Below are 22,066 nucleotides of genomic sequence, written 5' to 3' on the forward strand. Positions count from 1 at the left end.
TGGCTAGAACGAAAGGAGATCTACAGTTCTGCGGGATACATTCCAGACGTATCCAGACTTCTCAGTGGTGGTGCAGGCCACACGGCGGTCCTTTGCTGGGATCAAGAGACTGAGAGATCACAGCATTCAATACTCTATGCTGTTCCCGGCAGAACTCTGAATCCAGCATGGGGGAGAACACAATTCTTCACATCACCAGATGCGGCTAGCTCGTTTCTGGATGAGATCAGCAGAACAACCCCCCCCCCCTCTCCAACTCCCCACAACAACCCAAGACCCTGCGAGGATGATCGAGAATGGGGTTGGGGTGACCAGAGAGATCTGGGATGAGACTTCAGATTGCATCGCAGAGAGGGGGCTGTGTGAATAGTAGCGTGATGACTATTGACACTGTACTCTCTAGTTAGTCTGCCTCAGTTTGTTCATGTACCGCCAATTGGTGGTGGAGCAGCCTCGCAGGCTTGGCCGGGCACTAGCGCCCCGTGCACAGCAATGTTTTGGTTGATGGTTGGTGGGGACGGTGCGGGAACAACGGGCGGTTTGGGGGTTACCCGTGGGAGGGAGGGAGGGAGATCTGTGAGAGTAAGGTCATGGGGTGTGCGGGGGTTACTGGGTGGGAGGGGAGTGGGAGACAAATGGGAGGGGGGAAGGGGTTTGGGTTTGGTCAGATTGTTGGAGTCTGAATCTCACCAGAGCTTCCCACCACTATATCCTAGGGTGCAGTCAGATTCCGTTCAGAATAAGGGAAAAGTGGGCAGGGGGTGGCACTCTCCCAATGCTTAGACACCCTGGGGATCACTGGGATTCCGGGTAGCAACATGGAATATTAGGGGGGGTAGCCCCTCCAAGATCTGGAAGGTTGCGCAGTACCTTAGAAGGCACCAGATTGATGTGGCCTTTATCCAAGAAACCCACCTTAGCCCCTCCTCCGAGAACAAGTGGGGCGCCAGCTGGGGATGTCAGATACTTCTCCTACTCCTCTTATGCAAGAGGGATCGCCATCCTGATTGGAAGGGGTGACAAGTTTCACCTGGTCTCGAGAGCGAGAGTTGACAATGGGCGGGCTCTTCTGGTGTATGGGGTCCTTGCGGGTGTATCGGTGGCCCTGATGAACTCCTATGGTCCCAACGTGGACAGTCGGAATGCATTTAACTGGGTCATGATACACTTAGCTGGATGTCAGAATGACACTATAGTGTGGCGGGGGGGCTTGAACACTGTGTTGGACCCACTCCAGGATAGGACCGGGGTGGGACAGGGAAGAGCGCCTAAGGCAAGCCTACAAGCACAAGAAATATGTAAAACCTATGATGTTGTCGAAACGCTTGTCGATATAAACACTGAGGGGATCGGGACTATACATACCAATTCTGGATCCACGTTTCGAGCTCCAGGCTTGATTAACTGTTGGTGTCCCGTGAGGGGGTTTCAATGGGGTGACTTTCAAATACTCCCACAGACTCTTTCCGATCATCCGCCAGTATTTTTAGAATGTGGGCTGGGCAGACTGGGGGGCGCTCCTGGCGATTTAGACCTGGCGCGTTGCAGGGCGCAGTGTTCTATCAGGAACTAAGGGCGGAAATTCATTCCTACCTCCAGGATAACGAGGGCTTCGTCTCATCGGTCTGGGTGCTCTGGGAAAGCCTTCAGTGCTTTATCAGAGGGGTATGTATGTCCAAAGAAAACCGGATTCTCCGGGGCATCAGAAGGGAACTCACGATGGGGGAATCCAGGATCAAGGAGCTAGAAACAGAGTATGCAGAGACCTCAAACTCCCGTACCCTTGTGCAGCTCTGGGAGGAGCTCAATTAGTTTAGAGCCAATGCTGGCCGTGAGGTTTGGTTCCTGGCTCGTGGCCACCAAATACGACAATATGGCGAGGGCCAGAAGCCGGGGGCACTGTTGGCACGACTAGTAGCTGCCGAATAACAGCTCCGACATGTGGAATACGTGAAAGACCCTCCGCCCTCATGGTAAACCAGTGTTCTCCGGGGAGGGTATTGCAGCGGTGTGTCAGTCCTTCTATGGGGAATTATATAGATCCAAGAACTCGCAGGATTCGGGGGCACTACGGTGCTGCCTAGAAGAGGTGGAACTGTATTGGGTGGAGGCACATCTTCGCGAACCTCTTGAGCAGATATTATTTCTGCAAGAAATTCTAAGGGTAATTAAGGGTTTGAAGTCACTGAGGCCCGACGACCTAACTGTGAGTTCTACAAGGTTTATGCCCCTATCCTGGCTCCGATACTCCTCCGAATATATGAGGAATCTCTCACAATGTGATTTCTCCACCCGACGTTACGTGAGGCCAACATAGTACTGATACATAAAGGGGGGAAACCTCCTGAAGATTGTGCCTCATGTAGGCCAATCTCCCTGATTAACATGGACAATAAAATATTTACCAAAATCCTTGAAAACCGGCTGCTCCCACTGATGCCTGTATTGGTGTTTGTGGATCAGGTGGGATTTATTCTCGGGAGGAATACGACCTTTGGTCTCCGTCAACTCTTCGGGGTCATGGAGGCACTCAACAGCGCGTCTCAGGCGATTCTTGTATTTTTAGATGCCGAGAAGGCCGTCGACCCGTCGACAGGCCTTTCTTTTTCGCAGTACTCCAGAAATTTGGACTTGGCCCCTACTTTATCAAATTGGTCTCCCTCTTCTACAGTAATCCGTCAGTGAAAATTATAGTGGGGCGAGCGAGATCGGCCGCCTTCGAGATGGGCAGGGGGACTTAACAAGGATGTCTTCTCTCCCTGCTCCTGTTCGCCTTGGCAATGGAACCGTTGGCGGCGATCCTCAGAGAGCGACACATCCAGAAGGGGCTCAGACTCGGCTCACACAGCTTGATCATATTTCTGTATGCAGATGATGTGGCCCTCTACATTAGCAACCCGGAGGACAATCTATGCCCAGTGATGAGGGAGGTGCTAGGCTTCTGGGAATTTTCAGGCCTGAGAATTAACCATAGCAAGTCCGTGGTATTCCCCTTTATGGAAGGAACCATCGAGTTCAGAGACGAGTTTGGCCTCAGGTGGGAGACCACAGGAGTCTGGTACATAGGGGTGCTGGTGTCTCGCAGTCGGGAGGAACTAATCCGCGATAACTATGGGAGGGCGACCAAGAAACTTCAGGAGGTGGTGGGCAGATGGCGGACGCTTCCACTTGCGCTAATTAGGCAAATTTAAATTGTTAAAATGATCTTCCTCCCCAAATTTCTATATCTCTTCCTCAACGTGCCCTTACTGCTGTCGGGCAGTTTCTTTCGGCAACTGCACACGCTTATTCTTGATCTGGTATGGGCTGGGAGGACAGCAATGGTAGCCTACATGACGTTGACACAGCCGGCAACGAGAGGGGGCCTGGCTCTACCTGATGTCGAGCGTTACTATTGGGCGGCTCTGGCACACTTCATTGGGCACTGGTACACCACACATTTTGTGAGGCTGCATGAACAGGTGGGGAGGGCACTAGTGGCCCCTCATCTGCTGCAAGCGATTATCCTTGGGGAGACTCGGGCAACACCCAACACTCTAAACGTGGTCAAAATTACCTGCACGGTTTGGCAAAAGATGGTGGGGAGGGTAGGCCTTAACATTCTGTACTCGCCTCTTCTTCCAGCATGCCACATCCCTGGCCTGTCTATAACTAGTGAACGGGTATATCTCCAATTGGCAAATAAGCTAGGAATTGAGACCCTCTGTGATTTATTCGTGGACTGGGATTTCCTCACAGTCCAACAGGCAAGAGAACTGGGGGTAACGCAGCGCTGGATGTTTGCGACATGCACTTAGGGGCCTCCTTACATCATTCCCGGTGCAGCCCTTGGTTTTGCCACTATTGCAAGGGGTGATTCAATCACAAGGGGGAGCTGTATAGTGTCACAGATTTATGAGTGCTTGGTGTCCGAGGTACCATGGGAGGGAAGAGGCAAGAGGAGGCAATGGGAGACAGCTCTGGAGTAAACTATTAGTGATGCAGATTAGGTGTACATGCTGAAACAGACTCAGAAAGTTTCCCTGAATTCAAGTACAAGCGAATACGTTTTAATTTCCTACACCAGGTCTATCACACCCCAGCCAGGCTCCATAAGCATTTCCCCACTTACCCAGCCGAATGTGGCAGGTGTAATTTCGTCCCAGCAGGGTTTCTCCACCTGGTGTGGGCGTGCCCACTGATCTACGAGGTTTGGTCGGAGGTGTTAACCAGAAGCTCTCTGATTATAGGCAAATAGCTGCAACTGGATCCTACCTTGGCGCTGTTGGGTTGTACAAAGGCACTACAGCCCATGTGGAGGCTCTTGGTGGGATTATTGCTTTTGTGTTAGCGCGTAGGAGGGTGGCCATGGCCTGGGGGAGGGGCCGCCCTTCCAGCGTGCTAGGGTGGCTGCAGGATATTGCTTACAGTCATGAAGTCGAGATTGCCTTCATACAGACTTTACCATTTCATGCCCGTCCCCCGGAGGTATGGAGCCCATATGTTCAATACCTGATTACAACAGCGGACTGGTAATGTTAATGCAGTACTGATGATTCCTAAGTCTCGGGTTCTACCAATGTTTATTTTCATGCTTGGGTGGGTGGCGTGGGGAATACGTTGTAAAAATATTACAAAAAAATAAAAAATGCGCCCTTAGTGTGATGGCACATTCCTGCAATTCCTTATTGGTGTCTCTAAATACTGGTCCAGCTCCACCTTGAGGATCCTTTTGTCGCTGATGCACTTATTCTAAATTTAATCCTGAAAAAGCACCCTTCCTGAACCCTCTTCCTTCAAGATGTCAGTAATGGCTGGGCTGGCTCTAGCAAATATGCACCCAACAACGTGTCTTTCGCACGCAGAGAGTGATACAGAGACAGAGAGCCTCTCAGAGATGCGAGACAGACACAAAGGTAACGTTTTCTTAAGATTTGCCATTTATTCAAAATAAAAAGGGGTTTGATAAACTCCTAACTTTCCCTATCCTAATAGGGAGGTCCCTGCCTATCAAACTAAAACTAAAGAGAAATTACCTAGTGTCCAATATATCTCTGATCCTCACACTAATACACACAACAAAGTCATACCAGGAAAATATGGCTAACGTTAATTCAACAAAATTATTTTGTAATTCAAACTTAAAAGTTCTTGAAAGCGTGCTACGAGACGATGCAGACGTGAATCTGCACCGCTCCGCGAGCCGCCACATAATCCTGAAACATCCTGCCTGATTTCGACAAGATGGAGCAAGAATAAGCAAACGTACGGAATGCGGATGATCTGTTCTATATCCTGGTGAATTTGGGGGACAAAACGCATATGTGAGGAGGAGAAACATCAACTGTGGTTTGAGGCCACGTTTTGAAATGGCTGCTGTAACCAAAATGGCCGCCGCGTATCTCCTGGGCCCAGGTCGGGCCACACAGTGAGCTGCAACCACCCCCCGCGGGGTGTAAGAGGACGGCGCTGAAACCGGTGACTCGTACCTGACTGCAATTTGATTTTCCGCCCCTCTGCACGCATTGTCAAGTGTTGAGCGGCGCGTGTTGACAACCAGTGACCGCCGTCGGAGACCGCGAGCCAGCACAGCCCGCTGCGCGGACGAGGGAGACTCACCACAGCATACCGTTGGAGACGCCGCCGTTGGAAGGTGAGGAGACGCGTCTTCGTTGCACTAGGGGGCGAAGAGGAAGAATCAGCAGTTGCGTCGCACCCGGTTGTTACACTTCAGACTTCCCCGCCGGCATCCTTGCAGAATACAACTTCTTTACAGGCTCCTCTATGGTCCAGGTACAAGCTACCATGGCGTCTGTACAAATGTCGACGCACTCCAGGTCACCTGACACGTCTTGTACGTGGAAGACGTACAGCAAGCCACGCCTCTCTTACGACTATAAAACCACCGTCTTCCAAGGGGCTTGTTGCTGCTAATTAGCGTTACCAGCTACATGCGGTTTCATCCGTTTCCTCTTCGTGTCTCCCCACACAAATCCTTATCTGAACTCCTGGTTTTGACCTATTGCCTGAATTTTGGACTGCTTCGTCTCCTCCTTTATTCTTGTTGTGATCGTCTGGTTGTTGGACTCGGAACGCTACTGGATACGGCTCTCTTCTGTGTCTTGTGGTTCTTCCCTGGTTGCCGCTCTGCACATCAACTTGCTGTCTACATCCGGATCATCTCAACAGCTACTCGACTACACTCCTGTACTCAGGTACATATCTATTGTCTTCCAAGGACATTATCTTCTGTTGGATTTTGGGACATTGAGTGACTTTCCTGTGAGATTGCTCTTTAGTGCATTTGAATGATTTCCTGAACTGCACCAAACCGGCACTAGTGCGTCCCTCGTGCCGTTCGGGGTTACTTACCTATACTAACTTCCCTGTTTGTTATTTTTTCCTGTCGTTGTCTTCAGAATCCTGGACTCCTCTTCTCCATTTATCTTTACTCAGGTCAGTTGTTATCAATTTTATAGCTAAAGTGGGAACCAATACTGAGTTAGCTCAATTCCACTCATTCGTGTTATTCTTTGTAGATTATCCCGGGGAAACGCAACTCCACTCCAATATCCATATAGGTAGTTGTCTAATCATTTCAACTGTTCTAACCACTTGTATAACATCAACACTGTCTAATATGTTGGTATTCTTTTGCAGCATTGGTATTGGCGGTGTGTGTTCTCCCCACTCTTTTACTTAATTGGCACCTCTGTCTGTTCTAACTGAAACAGCAGAGAGGTACATTGTTGAAAAGGGCCCCTCTTTGAGGAAGCCTGAGTCTTGTAATCAGGGGAGCTGGGGTGGAAGGCTGAATTCGGAATTCTATACTACCAACACCTCCAAGGTCATTTTCTCCGCATCTTCGGCCTATTCGGAGTGGTGAGTAACACCGGTGTGCGCCAAGCCAACCAGCCCGTAGATTGCAAACGCCCGGAGAGACCAGCGGCTCCCTACCGGACCTTGGGAGAATACAGAGCATACCTGTGGTGGACGCATTGGGGAGCAGGAGAGGGGTGAGCAGTGGAACAGCTGCCGATGTCGGAGCGGAGCGGACTGTGGCTCCAGCCATAACACGTTCACGGCGGCGCTCCCTGCAGGATCGTACTTCCCCCGAGCCCAGTGCATGGCGCGTTCGTAACGCGGAGCGGTTGCTTACTAACTATATATAAAATAACAGTTTCATGCACCGCTACCTTGTCAACATTGCAAGCGGCAGAGTCAGTCACTCAACCAACGAAACTGGGCAGGCGCGAGGACATACCCCAGTGCGAACATTGCCCACACCAACAGCCCGTCAATAGAAGCAAAGAGGGGAAGATGAAACTAGCATAAAACTGCCCTGGTTGGCCAGGCAAAACAACCCTGTGTACCCCGCAAAGCGTGCTACCCTAGCCTTTGGAAACGTAAGCAGCCCCGCAGCCCACATAACAAAGAACGTGCCTGCCCTCCACGGGGTCACAAATTGCAATACATGGAACACAGACATTGCGTGACCGCCCTGTGAAGCTGCCAGACATCACCTGAGATCATCTGTACTCTGGTGCAACCGTGCGATCGAATCAAGAGCATGCCACAACGCACCTCACTAAACTACTGCAGTGACCTCGGGACGCATCGGAGAGAATGGGGAAAGATAAAACCAAGAAACTCCCGACACAGAGCAGAATGGAGCAATATACAATCCCTCCAACACAGGTCCCCGACTACCATCCAGTCACCCTGGAAGAAGGGCACCCTGATAACGCAATCTCTCTGAGGGATGTCATGGCCGCCATAGCGGATTCCTGCACGTCAATGGAGCAGAAAATGGATGGGATAAGCCTGGATGTGTCCCTCCTCAGACATGATCTCCAAAAGCTGACGGCACGTACCGGCGAAGCCGAACAGCGCATCTCGACTACAGAAGACGGAGTATGCGACATGCAACATCAGCTCAGAAGCGTCACATCGAAACTCAAACTGCTGGAAAACCGAATTGAAGACGGAGAGGGCCGCTCAAGATGCAATAACGTAATTGGCATACCTGAGAAAGCCGAAGGCGCCTGCATGGAGCTCTTCCTTGAACAATGGCTAACAGACTTATATGACCTGAGCTCCTTCTCCAAGTTTTTCTCTATAGAGCGGGCACATAGAGTACCCACAGGTAGACCGGCACCAGGGGCGCCACCACGCACAGTAATTGTGAGATTCTTAAATTACAGGGACCGAGACGCCCTACTGCAACTGGCACGGACCAAAGGCCCGATCACCTTTAACGGCTCAAAAATTGCCTTCTTTCCGGACTACACGAGAGAGGTTCAGAAAGCGAGGCAGTCTTTTCACCAACTTAAAAAGCACCTGCAAACATTGGGGGTCAAATATTGCCTACTTTTCCCGGCACAGCTTAAGATTTATTACAAAGGCACATCAGTCCACTTCAATGATCCGAAGGAAGCATGGCACTGGGCGGAACAACATATAGAGGGAGGCTGGTCAACTCCCCGAGCCAGCAGGGGAAGAAACAACAGACCACCCCCCGGCCAACAACATGCACCCCGATTGCCCCCGGAACAAGACCTACTGGAGGACAGCGACGGATGACCCCTGACGCCACTCCTGGCGACGCCTAGCATTATGCCAGTGAGTACACAATGAACCACCCTAACCTAAATCGCAAACCGTACCAGCTGATATGAATCAATACACTTTCCAAGTTGCGGCCGCGGGGACGACTCGCAGCCGCACGCTAGAGGGCCCCCCCCACCCATAGACACATCAGAGAGTAGTCTTAGCGGTGCTAACCCCTGATCGTACACCGCTAGGGACTAGCACACGGACACAAGTTGAGTTAACTGCATGTAAGGTGTCCAGTTGACACCTGTGGTTTTTCAGGTTCGGGCGACCGATGCTTCTAGTTGGGAGGAGTATGGGGTGGGGGGTAGCGGGTTTGTTAAGTTTAATTAAACATGGGACACGTCAGACACGAAGCACATCAGGGCCAGTCAGGACGATCATAACGCATGGGCACAAGCTCGTGAGACATGATGCGTCGTCATTAGCAGCACACATCTCCACTTCTATAAGCAGACATGGCATCATACAACAATACCACTAACGCCCTCAGAACACTCCGGCTCATGACGTGGTATGTCAATGGCCTCGGCAACGCAGTCAAGCGGCGCCTGGTTCGGCAATTCCTTAATAGACAGGCACCAGACATAGTGCTTCTGACTGAGACCCATCTTGCGGGCACGGAATGCACCCTGTTCAAACGCACGAACTATAAGTTGACACTCCACTCAGGCTTTACAATGGGATCAAGGGGATTCATGGTCCTGATACATAAAAACCTCCCTTTCCAACTTAACACAGTGTCCCAGGACACTGGCGGCAGATAAGTATATGCGACTGGCACGCTATGGGACCAATCTATTGCATTGTTAGCCATCTACGCACCACCAACCCTACTAGACCCACTGCTCACAGATATTGCCCCGCTGATCACAAACGACACCTCTAACCTTATGGTACTGGGTGGAGACTTCAACAAAGTCATGAATGTAACTTTAGACCGTTCACACTTACGCAACAGGAACCCCAACGCATCTACCCGACTCGCCACATTCACCAATGCATTGGGTCTATGCGACACATGGAGAGAACTCCACCCAGACACTAGGGAATACTCTTTCCATTCAGGGGTACATGCTTCCCTATCTAGGCTGGACTATTTTTTGTCCCGGCCTCTGACTTACACAGGGTACAAGAAATAGACCTGCTTCCTAGGGGCATATCTGACCACTCCCCGCTAGAATTGAAAACTACAACATCCAGGCCGCTTCCCCCGCCGAGCTGGCGACTAAATAACTACTACTTGGGTGACCCTGAGCTAGTGGATAAACTGCAGGAGAGCACCAACACATACTTTGAGCTTAATACAGAGTCTGCTTCAAACCCTGAGACACTGTGGGAGGCCTACAAGTCAGTGCTAAGGGGCGAGCTAATATCATGGACGACTGCAAAAAAAAGAAAGCATCTTAACAAGATACTTGAAGCAGAACAGCAAGTGAAGCAGGCAGAGGAAAAGCATATAAGCGAAGACACACCGGACACAAATCGCACACTGCTTCGAGCACAAAAGAAGCTTCAAAATACAGCAATGGATAATGCAAGGCATGCACATACTGCAATGCGAGCGAGAATCTATGAAACGGGAGACAAAGCCGGGAAGATGCTGGCATGGCTGGAAAGGAAGGAGCAGGGGCGTAGCCATGTCTGGCGGCTGGAAACAGGAGAGCAAAATACCCGCGTAACGGACCAGGACATAACACAAGGCTTTGCGGAGTACTACGCTGAACTCTACAGGGAACCCAGGACCCAAATGGACGCCACGATCATGGAGGAAATCGTCATCCCTACCTTAAATGCGGCGCAACAGGAACTACTGGAGAGAGACATCACGGAGGACGAGATCCTAAGTGCCCTATCCGGTCTCCAAACTGGTAAATCCTCAGGTCCCAATGGCTTCCCGATCCAGCTATGGCAGAAGGTGGGGACCAATGTGATCGCCCCACACCTGTTACGGATGTACCAATATGCACGTGAAAAGGGCATTCTCTCACCTGACCTGCGTGAAGCAACGATAATAGCGATACCCAAACCGGACAAACCCCCTGAAACCTGCAGTTTATACAGGCCTATTTCACTTATCAACAGTGAAACAAAGATACTGGCAAAAATACTAGCAGACCGCCTTCAACAGGTCATCCCCTCTCTGATCCACCCGGACCAGTGTGGCTTCATGCCACAGAGATCAACACGCATGAACCTTTACAGACTATGTTCAGCCCTGGAAAGAGCCGACAGCATACAAGGCCCCCTAGCCTTACTAGCAATTGACTTCGAAAAGGCCTTCGACTCAGTGAGATGGGAGGCTATCTGGGACATAATGCACCGTATGGGTTTCGGCAGGCGCTTCATGAGCTGGGTACGCCTACTATACAACTGTCCAATCGCCAGAACCAGGATCAATGGATGGCAATCAGATCCCTTTGGGCTGGGGAGAGGCACGAGGCAGGGCTGCCCACTGTCAGCCATGATTTTTGCAATCGCAATAGAACCCCTGGCAATTCTCCTGAGAAACACACCAACCTGGGAAGGCTTTCGCTGGCCAGCAACCTGGGAGGACAGAGTATCGCTCTATGCTGATGACTTGCTCATCTATCTGAAGGACCCAGCCAATTCCTGCTCCAGAGTCACAAGCATACTGGAGCAATATGGGGCATTCAGCGGCCTACGAGTGAACTGGGCCAAATCCATCCTATTCCCCATAGGGGGTGTACCGGCAGCTAGTCTAGTGAACGGCCACTACCAGATCGAAACGGAGCAGTTCAAATACCTTGGGATACGCATCACGCAGCAACTTGCAGACTATACATCCCTGAACCTTGCCCCCCTCGTAACAAGATTCGCAGAAGATACCCGCAACTGGATCCCTTTGCCATTGACACTGTTGGGTAGAGCTGCACTATTCAAAATGATTGCCCTCCCCAAATTCTTGTACATCCTGCAAAACGCCCCTCTATACATCCCGCAGCAAGAATTTCATAAGCTCGACTGCATCCTCCGAAAGCTGCTATGGGGAGGAGCACACCCGCAGATTGCTCTCTCCACTCTCCAGAGGTCCATATGGGAAGGAGGGATTGGATTGCCCAGGCTGCAATCATACTACTGGGCCGGCCAGTTGACGGTGGTCAATGACATGTTGCATGGGGATGGGACACTTCTGCACATCAAAGCAATTAACCCCCACAACACAATAGCACCATTAGAATATCTCTACGGAAGCCTGGGTCGTACACCGAAACCAGATATGGTGACGCATATTGTGAGAATATGGAAAGAGGCACACCGACACCTAGGATGGGATGGGAAACTGACACTGGCCCAACCCCTATGGAACAACTGCCATCTTCCTGAATACCTAGATGGCCCGGATGGGTCCAACGAGGAATCGCCACCATTGGGGCTGTGCTGCGGGAAGACAAACTGGTACCATTTGAAACATTGCACGAGGAATTCTCCCTCCCAGCCACAGAACGATACCACTACACGCAACTGCAACATGCGTGGAGCACTCACCAACAGAACATACGAAACATACCGGAAAGCTCCCCCCTTGAGCGCAATATAGTATCGGACCAGGTGGAACGGAAGGTCACCTCCACCATGTACAATGTGATTACATCCTTTGCGACACCAGAACTAACCAGCCTGAAGACCAAATGGGAACGGGACGTGGGATTGCTCCAGCCAGAGGACTGGGTGGAGGCCCTGATGTACCCGCGTGAGGTAACCATTTCTTCAAGACTCAGACTGGTTCAACTGAAGATCCTGCACCGCGTCTACTACCCGAGAGTGGCCCTTTTCCGATGGGGGAAGACGACAGACGCACGATGCCTACGCTGCAAGCGCGAGGAAGGCACATTCTTCCATATCCTATGGAAATGCAGTAACATCCAACAACTCTGGCGGAAATGCTGTGACAAACTATCCAGCGTTATAGGCAAGACAATAGAAAGTTGCCCAAAAAATCTCCTTCTGGGGATCTCCAATGAAACTGATCTGTCCCGGTATGAAAAGATACTCTGCTCCACTGCAATGGCCGTGCTCAGGCGGAACATAGCACAACTGTGGGGCGCGGAACGCACTCCGGACTATGACCAATGGGTCGTGGATGTAGACATTTGCGCTGAAATGGAACATCGGGTGTATGCTGTGAGGGGCTGCCCACAAAAAGCGAACAAAATATGGAGCCGCTGGGAAGACGCCAGCTAGAAGTCGGGTGTGACACGGCAGACGCTGAGACTGGAGAGGGCTGCATGACGCCGAATGAAGCGAGCCAGGAATGTATTGACTGTGCCATGAGTAACTCCTGTTTTGGCAAAGTCTGACGGACTATTGGACGGCAGTCACTGATATTAAGGGTTTTTTCTCTCTTTTTTCTTCTCTTTTGTTGTTCTTAGTTCTTTATCTGCTTCTCTCTCCTTTTCCTTACCCCCTTCTGAAAATGTTGATTTTACGAATGCCCCCTTGCTCCCAGCCCTGATATACAGAGATTAATGCACTGTTATGTTGTTTTCCTATGTTTCAAAATCAATAAAATCTTTGATAAAAAAAAAAGTTCTTGAAAGCAATCCCTGCGTCCAGTGTTGGACTCCCTTCCCCTGGATCAGTTCAGGAATACTTTGGTTACAGTTTTGATTCAACAAAGTTCTGTTCAAGGTAATAGAAAAGTCTTTTTCAACCACTCTGTCTTTTTTCAGTATGTAACAATTGTCTTTTCCACCATGGTTGGTTGATAATTCAAAAACAACTTGATAGATGGTTTACACAATATCCCTCTTGAAAGGATAATTGACTTTCTTTCACAAACACAAGTTCCAACCAATGCAATTGTTCTGTTCCCATGTAAGACCTTCTATAAGGGAACTGCTTTTTGTCAAGATAGCACTTGAACCTTTCTCAATACATTGCCTTAAAATGAAATTCTTTTGTCATGATAGCAAATTAACTTGTCTTAGTAATGCCACTGCTTGTCAAACAATTGATAAAGTAAAGGGATTCTCTTAATTCAACAAATATTCTTTCAAACCACCATCTTCTTTCCTGGTATACTACCCTGCCAGGAAGAAAAACTCTTACAACTACTTTCAAACTTGGAGGCAATATTGATTCCAAGATTCTCGAAACCAATCTCTCGTGGAAGGAGGGTTGAACAATAACTGCCTTTTCTTATAGTCTCTTGACTTTTGACAACTTGTGTTCCAGTTTTCCCCAAACTGAAAACGGAGTATAGCAGAATTATTCTCTAAGGGCCTCTCAATAACTTCTAGACAGCCTCTTGACTGATAGCAGTTTGTGTTACAAGCTTCCTCCAGCTGAGATCTCAAAACGGTGCACCCTTGTCGCCACAGTATGATTTCAGTCTCTTGGCTGGTGGCTATGTGAGATATAGGCTTTCCCAAAAATATCTCTTACAAGGGGATTTATGTCTGGGTTGCTTTATAGAGGTTCTCTCACAACTTCTTGGCTGATGGTAATCCTGGTTATGAGCTTTTCCCAGTGGTTGTCTTAGTATGGTTTTCTCGTAGCCTTTTGGCTGTGCGTAATACTGGTTCGAGGCTTTCCCCACTGGTAATCCTTCTAAAGTCTTTTGACAGCCTCTTGGCTGTTTATAATGCTGGTCATAAACTTTCCCCTCTTTTAGTCCCTTATAAAGGAACTTTTGTCTTTGCCGCTTTGTTTCGGTTTCTTTACTCAGTTCATATTCAGAAAATAGTTTCTGCTTTTATTTGTCAATTGTTAGGTATTCAAAATTGTTATATTCTAACAAATGTTTTGCATGGAACGCCCCGGGGTCGACATTCCCTTTCAGCCAACTCACTGGTTCTATGCAGCGGCTCCCTCTTGCTGTCAGGTTTTCGTGGCAGTCCTTCAGCATTCAGTCTGCGTTCTCTCCCGCTTATGTGAACCTCCGGTAATTTGCGTGTCAGTCTTCGGGAGCGATGACCGCTCAGTTGATCCTCCGCAACTTCACCAAACTGCTGTATGCTGCACTGGGAGCATGTCTCCTCTTCAGCAGGGCTTCTTCTCAGTATGTCGCTTGCGCGCTGCGCGTACTCTGCAATTCTACTCCCTTTCACCCTTCGTGGCGACTTCTGTTGGCGGGTTTCTTTCCGTGGCTGCTCATGCACCTCGGTTGGCTTCGGCTTCATCAGCTTCGCCTCCCACATGGCCTTTCAATGCTCCTTGGCTATCTTCCTCTGCGTCACCATCATTTCCCAGCTGTGCCTCATTTCGGTATTTTAATATTCTGCTCAGGTGCCTTGAATGTCAGAAACTAGACCACACTTTTGAATGCATAGCATTCTGAGTCCTCATTGCCTCTGAGCTCTTCTCCCTCATCCCAGTACTCTTAGCATTATGGGAAGTGGAGTCCATAAAAGAATGTGTGACATTAGGTTGTTCCATGTTACTTTGTTAATTCAGACTGCTCTATGAAATGAGAGCTGTTCGAGTAAGGGGAGACTGTGGAAAGAGTTTCTAATTCCACATTAGAGTGAGGATTTCTTATTAAGGTAGAATTATGACAATTCAAGGTTCTCACCTTCTAATTCATGAACCCTTGAGGCACCAACTGTGTTCTGTTTAAATGACTTCTCCTGAGAGGGTATTTGGGCATTGATTTTGGAGGGACTGGTACATTGATAGCATGCCATTAGGTATCTGGGAAAGATTTACTTTCATCCTCAGAAGAAGATGAACACGGTGTATCTCCTAGCGGAGTAACCACTTCCGCTTGATAGCCGGTTCCTCCCATGTGATCCTTCCCCCTGATACCACCCCCAGGGTTAGGATCAGGTGGCAGTTGACTTCCTCTGGCCACATGGCAGGAGACTTTAGGCTGGGGTTTGGTGATGACTCCGCAGGATTCATCAGAGACTACAGAAAGATATCTAAGGAAATCCAATATCGGCTGCACTTGCGAGCACGCAGGGTGCTTTGAACCCCTATCGTGAAAGCTCTGTCCCATGACACGAAACAGTACTTTTAATCTGAAACCAGGTTAAACATTGAAGGGGAGCCATCCCACACACTTTCCCTGAATGTGTGCCATTGCTGAGAGAATGGGCTTAGGTTAGAGGCCTGAAATGTCACTATATTACAAGGAATGTGGCATTAGACTTCCCTGTTACCTATACTCGAGAGTTCTCCTGTTTGCAACTAAACCAATCTGCTTTAATTTGTAGTCTTATTCCTTCTAATCTGTTTACAGTCCACTTACCTACCATGTTGACTAAACCTACTTCCGCTCTACTTGCATAGAATCTCTGTTAATTGTCTGTTGTCTGAAGGAGAATTGTAAAATTATCAAACTCAGTTTCTCGTTCATGGAGCATTTAACTGTTCGGATTTTTGTGTTTAGATTAACAGGTGCCGTCTCCGTTTGATTTGGAGCCATGGGACTATTTGACAAGCTTGCGGGATGGCTTGGCCTAAAAAAGAAAGAGGTTCATGTTTTGTGTCTTGGTTTAGACAACAGTGGTAAAACAACCATCATCAACAGACTTAAGCCTTCAAGTGTAAGTATTGTATTGTATTTATTTACATATAGCGTACCAAGCCCTTAGGCATCTGGGCACTTTTCTTTACATGAAGTTACACAGTTACATGGACATTATTTACTTATTACAAGTACATGAGTTACAGGAGGTATACAGTTAGATATTTACAAAGGTGAATATTTACAAGACAAGGCATATATATGGTAGTGTATGGCAGTAGTTGCATCACATAGGCACAGTTGGCAACAACCCTGTTCTTCTCTTTTCTCTTCTCTCTTCTCGCTTCTTTGGTCTTCCCGCTTCCCACCTTGCTCCCCTCAAATCCCTTTATCACTTTGCCATCCGCCCCCTTTATCTTCTCTCTCCTCATGACTCCATTTCCAACTCACTTTCTCAGCTTGGATGGCTTCCTTTCCATTCCCAACTTAAATATCACTTCCTTTGTCTGGTCTTTAAATCTCTTCACGACCTTGCTCCTCCTTACCTCTTCTCTCATTTTACACCCCCTCTCGCTCCCTTCGTTCTACCGATCTCTTCTTACTTTCAGTTTCCCCACCCCCTTGTGCCTCTTCTCGTTTCCGTTCCTTTCAGCTCCTTGCCCCCTTACACTGTAACTCCCTACCTTTCTTTATCCGTTCCTCCCCTTCCTATTCTTCCTTCTGCTCCTCATTGAAATCTCTTCTTTTTCATTCCCCTCCCTGATCCCCTTCCCCCTCTTACCCTTCTTTCCCTCTTTCTTCTACCCTTCTCTTTGTTCTTTATCTTCTCCTTTCATTCTAAATCTCCCTTCTTCCTACTATTCACTTCACTCACTGCTCTCTCTCCCACTTCATTCTCCAACCCCCTCCTCTCCTCTTTCTTATATGTAAATTGTTCTGCATGCTGATTTTCTGGTTTGATTCATGTTTACCGTTATGGCTTCTACTGTTCCATGTTTCCATGTTTAATGTATATTTTGTTGTTCATTGTAAAGCGCCTTGGATTAAGGCACTATATAGAACAATAAATACAAATACAAATACAAACCCAGCCTGGAAAGCTGGGGGGCAGTTAGACTTCGTTCCTAGTATGCCAAAGTTTGACACTCTTTCGGAATTTGAGGTAGGAAGGTTCCACCCTGATGCTAGTGGGTAGAGAATTCCAATGTTTAGCTGCAAGTACCAGGAAGCTTTTTCAGCCTACCTTTTGGAGTTTAAACTTTGGAATGATAAGGGCGTTGGATTGGGACGATGTAGTCCGTCTGTCCGATGTGTAGAGTTTGAATTTATCGCACAGGTACATGGGTGCTTGATTCTTCAGACATTTGTACGTAGTAAGTGACAGTGTCTTGAGTTTGATTCTTTGGTTTATTGAGAGCCATCGCACACTCTGCCTGAACTCTGAGATGTGGAGTGTTCTTGGGAAGTTGGTTGCTGCTCTGAGCGCATTGTTTTGATATGTTTGCAGTTTTATTAGGTTGTGTTGGGTGGTGCAACAAGTATAGGGCATTGCAATAGTCTAATTTAGTTAGTACTAATGCTCTGGCTAAGGTAAGGCAGTTATCAGTGGACAGAAAAGGTCTACAAGCATTGATGAGCTTGCAAGTGTAGGCCGTAGTGGATGCCGTAGCGTTGATTTGTCTAGTTAAGGAGAGGGTTTAGTCGATGTACATGCCTAGGGTTTTGACATCCTTCGAGACCTTGATGTCATGGGGCCTCATTACGACCCAGGCGGTAAGTTACCGCCTGGGCCGTGACTTTACCACCATGGCGTAAACTACGTTTACGCCATGGTGGTTGGCGGACTTACCGCCCCATTCCGACCTTGGCGGGGCGGTAAGTCCCCAATCCCCATTTACCCTTCCCCATTCCCATTTTTGCCCCATAGGGCATAATGGGAGTGGGGAAGGCGTTAATTACGCCACCGTAAATTACGGTGGCGTAATTAACTCCATGGTCCCTTAGCGCCATGGATTTTAACACCTGCTAAAAGCAGGTGTTAAGTCCGCCATGGCGCTAAGGGACCTCGTACTCAGGCGGTAAGGGTCGGCGCTGTTAACGCCGCCGTAAAACCCTTACCGCCTGAGTCGTAATGAGGCCCATGGCCATCTATGTTGAAGGTGTGAAACTGGTTCTCGAGTTTAAGTCTGGCTTGAGTTTCTAGTAGGAGTAGCTCATTCTTGTCATTTAGGCAGAGTCCATGTGTCGCCATCCATGCTTGGATGATAAGATATATGTTGTTGAGTCGTTTAACGTCCGTTATGTAGTTGCCTGAGATGGGGATAAGAATTTGGGTGTCGGGGGCGTGGCTTGGATGGCAACGTAGGAGGCTGAACCTTTGCAGGAGCTCCGTAGATCCTGTATTGATCCTGAGGAGATGGAGCGCGTGCAGTGACCAGCCGGCGCTGCAAAATTACACATACGTGTAAGAACATTGAGGCGACATTCGCTGAAAGTTTGGTGTGTGGGGAATGCTCGGAGCTCGAGTTATCCTCACCGGGTTGCAGTGGATCCCGGACCGAGAACACAGACAAAATGGCGGCCAGCACAAAGAAGAAGACGGGAGCCGCGAGGGAGCCGCTGCGGTCTTGGGCTTCGGACCTGTGAGACCCCCGTAATGAACTTTACGTTCGCCGTCCGAGGGCAGATCGAGGAGCGGAGCAGGAGTGCTGGGAGTGAGCACTTTGGGGACCGCGGACAAGACTGACTCGCGGGCTGTGGGCAGCTGAGATCCCGCTGGGCGACCTGCCCGCGGTGACGGGGCCGTGGCGGAGTTGCTATAAGCTGCCGGCGCCCAAGCAGATACATTGTTGCCGCATGAGGGAGAAAGCCAACGCGGTCCTCACTGGCAACAAAGTCGCTGTGGATCCTGCATACTCGCGGGGGCGGCTGTTGCTGCGAGTCGCCTGACACAGTGTGTCCGTTCGAGGAGGTGGAGAAATAAAACTCTGAGAACTGCCGACGGAGGGCTGCGGATCTTCCGTGTGCTCCCGTGGGCCTTTGAACTAGATCGCCTGATGGGAGGGCGCATGTGAGCACCGGGGGATGCGCTGGGCCCCCCCTTGAAGACATTGGGAGCAGTGGAGGCTGTGCTGAGAAAGGGCCCAAGTTAAGTGTGCACTGGATTGCTGGCACTGTGCCCACACATGGAGGGGGTGGCACGAGCTTCTTGAACGGGCTGATTTGGACCTTTGCAAGCCCCTTGCACCCACGGGGGCCCCCCCGGAATATTGGAATAGGAGCCCCACAGTGGAGACTACCCCACAAAACGCATGACTTTGGGATTGTGAACTTGAGGCACCAAGACACCGTGTTCATAGATCATGCACGGCAGAGCCCAGTAACTTAACGCCAGGGTTGCGCGAGCACGTGGGAGACACAGCCCACTCGGGGCGTATGCTGCAGGCGAGCGCAGGCTTGAACAGCAGAGGGTGGTCAGCGACCACGCGAACAGTGGAGTGAGGAGCAGCACGGTGAGACCGTGTCCAACTGACGCGACAGGATGTCCACCAAAGTGGTGAGACCCCGGATCAAGCAGCCCACGATGGAGGCCTACACCAAGTCGCCCCCGGGCGCGGAGGGGGGCAAGAGTAAAGAGACCCCTGCGGCGGCGGGGGACCCACCGGGCACAATCCAGGAGGTGCTGGCAGCAATTGCTTATTTGAAGGTGGCCTGGGAAACGAAGCTGGGCCTAGCCATGAAAGAGCTGCAGGAGGGCCTCGACCTCAAGATCGGAGCGGTCCAGGAAGAGGTGAACCTGCTGCGACAGAGACGCAACAACATTCGTATAGTGGGTGTACCGGAAGGGATTGAAGGACCGAACCCCACGGAATACGTCGAAACCATGCTCTTGCAGGAGATAACTGGCGGGGAGCTGACACAGGGGTTCGCGGTAGAAAGGGCACATAGGGCCCTGACCAGGAGACCGGCCCCGGGGGCCCCCCCGTGGCCGCTGATCGCGAAGATCTTGAATTATCGTGACCGCGAGAAGATTCTTGAATTTTTCCGGAAAGGAGGAACGATAGAAAGGGGGTCAGCGGAAATAACGGCGTACCCGGACTACACGCTCCTAGTGCAGCGGAATCGAATGAACTTCCGAGCGGTAAAGAGGAGGCTCAGAGAAGCAGGCCACCGCTACATGTTGCTCTATCCCGCCAGGTTGAAGGTGTTTTACAAGAACAAATCCCTTGTCTTCGAGACTCCTACTGAGGCGATGGATTGTCTGGATTTGCAGGGCTGACCTCAAGAACCGGATGCCCAGACGGAAGCGGCCGGAGATAAGTAGCACGTCACAAGAGCACCCTAAGTGCCATAGTTATGACACTAGGACTGGAATATAGAATGATATTGTGCTTGTGGGGAGGAAGCCATGGTATCTGCCGGCGGGTCCCGTTGGACGCGCCTCTCCTAACATGGATGACTGAGAGCTCCTGGGAAGCGCCCTATGACCCCAATAGTAGTTCATTTAGTTAGGTCACCGTTAGATTGGTGACGCCCTACGGGGTCCTTGTTCTCGGATACGGGACAAGTCCAGAAGTGGGTAGGCCTGAGATCCAGGGATGGAGCTGGGCACTGTTGGGGGTTGGTAGGGAGGGGGGAGGGAGGGAGTTGTGTGCTGTGGGATGGATTTGGGGGATGGGGAAGGGGGGGTTTTGTTTGTAACTTGTCGGGAAAGAGCCGGAAAACTAATTAGTAATGGGAGCATCGGGAGAAAGGTTGGGATGGGAACAGCCCGAACAGATGGCGTCGGGTAATCTCAAAGTTGTGACCTGGAATGTACGGGGCCTCAACAGCTACCTGAAACGAAATAAAGTGATGCTGTATTTAAAGAGAATGCGCATAGATAAAGCCCTGCTGCAGGAGACACACCTTTCTAGGGAGAAGCAGGAGGTGGTTAAGAAGAAATGGAAGGGCACTGTGGTAGGGGCTGCGTATTCGGCGTATGCTAGATGGGTCATCACGTGGGTGGCACCGCATGTGCCGTTCCAGGTGCTTGGCTCCACGGAAGACCCGGAGGGTAGGATGGTGGTGGTAACGGGCCTCTTGGAAAACAGGAAAGTGCACATTGTAAACGTGTATGCCCCTAATAACGATACGGCAGCTTACTTTAGGACTCTTTACAGTAAACTAGGGCCCCTGGCAGGGAGTACGGTAGTGTGGGGGGGGGACTTTAATTGCACTCTGAATCCCAGGATTGACAGATCAATGGACAGGGCAGGAAAAACGGCGCCGGCGGCCAGAGCGCTGGGAACATTACTGAAAGACCTAAGCCTAGAGGATGTATGGAGGAGGTTGCACCCAGAGGATAGGCAATATTCACACTACGCAGCGCCACATAATTTGCACACCAGGCATGATTATATATTTGTAACGGCCAAGATTGTGGGAGACATAGTGGGAGCGGAATATAGGGCCCGAGTATTATCTGACCACTCGCCCTTGGTAGTGGAGTGGAGACACCAACCCCCAAGACCGCGGATCCCAACATGGAGGCTCAGGACCGAGGCGCTGCAGGACGAGGGGTTCCGGGAGGGCCTACGGGATGCCATCGAAGAATATTTTGATATAAACACGGGTAGTGTACGTTCTGTGGGCACTCTGTGGGAAGCGTTCAAAGTGGTGGTGCGCGGGTTGGCCATTTCTAAGGCTAAAGGGCTCCAGGGGGGTATAGAAAGGGAACTCCAAGTAGCGGAAAGGGAGCTGGAGGAGCTCACGCGTTGTGAAAACACCGCCCACGACAACAGAATTAGGATAAAAGAGTTACAGGCGACCTGCAGTGAACTCTGGGACAGGCTGTGCAGACTTAATCACAGGAAATATACGGAGAGGATACATGCAGGAGGCGACAAGCCGGGCAGATTGCTAGCCTGGCTGTATAAAAGTGAGACCCCCCGCTCGGTGATCAGTGAGGTCAAGGATGAGGGAGGTTGCATGTGCAACACCCAAGAGGAGGTAAACAAGCAGTTCCATAAGTTTTATAGACACCTGTACAAGGACACA

The 22,066-nt window shown here is 50.0% G+C and overlaps 1 protein-coding gene across 5 annotated transcripts in view; it reads left to right on the forward strand.

Annotated features, from left to right (window-relative positions):
* The window catches only part of ARL6 (ARF like GTPase 6), a 2,156,307-nt gene that overhangs the window by 315,472 nt on the left and 1,818,769 nt on the right, over positions 1-22,066 (forward strand). For all 5 annotated transcript variants that reach the window (XM_069610619.1, XM_069610618.1, XM_069610620.1 and 2 more), the window contains one exon: positions 15,950-16,106. In XM_069610619.1, the coding sequence (XP_069466720.1) occupies positions 15,984-16,106 (123 nt within the window). In that variant the 5' untranslated portion in view covers positions 15,950-15,983. The remainder of the gene's footprint in view (positions 1-15,949; positions 16,107-22,066) is intronic.

The sequence above is a fragment of the Ambystoma mexicanum genome, chromosome 8 (genome assembly GCF_040938575.1).
Source record: "Ambystoma mexicanum isolate Mex_15411 chromosome 8, UKY_AmexF1_1, whole genome shotgun sequence".
NCBI lineage: Eukaryota > Metazoa > Chordata > Amphibia > Caudata > Ambystomatidae > Ambystoma > Ambystoma mexicanum.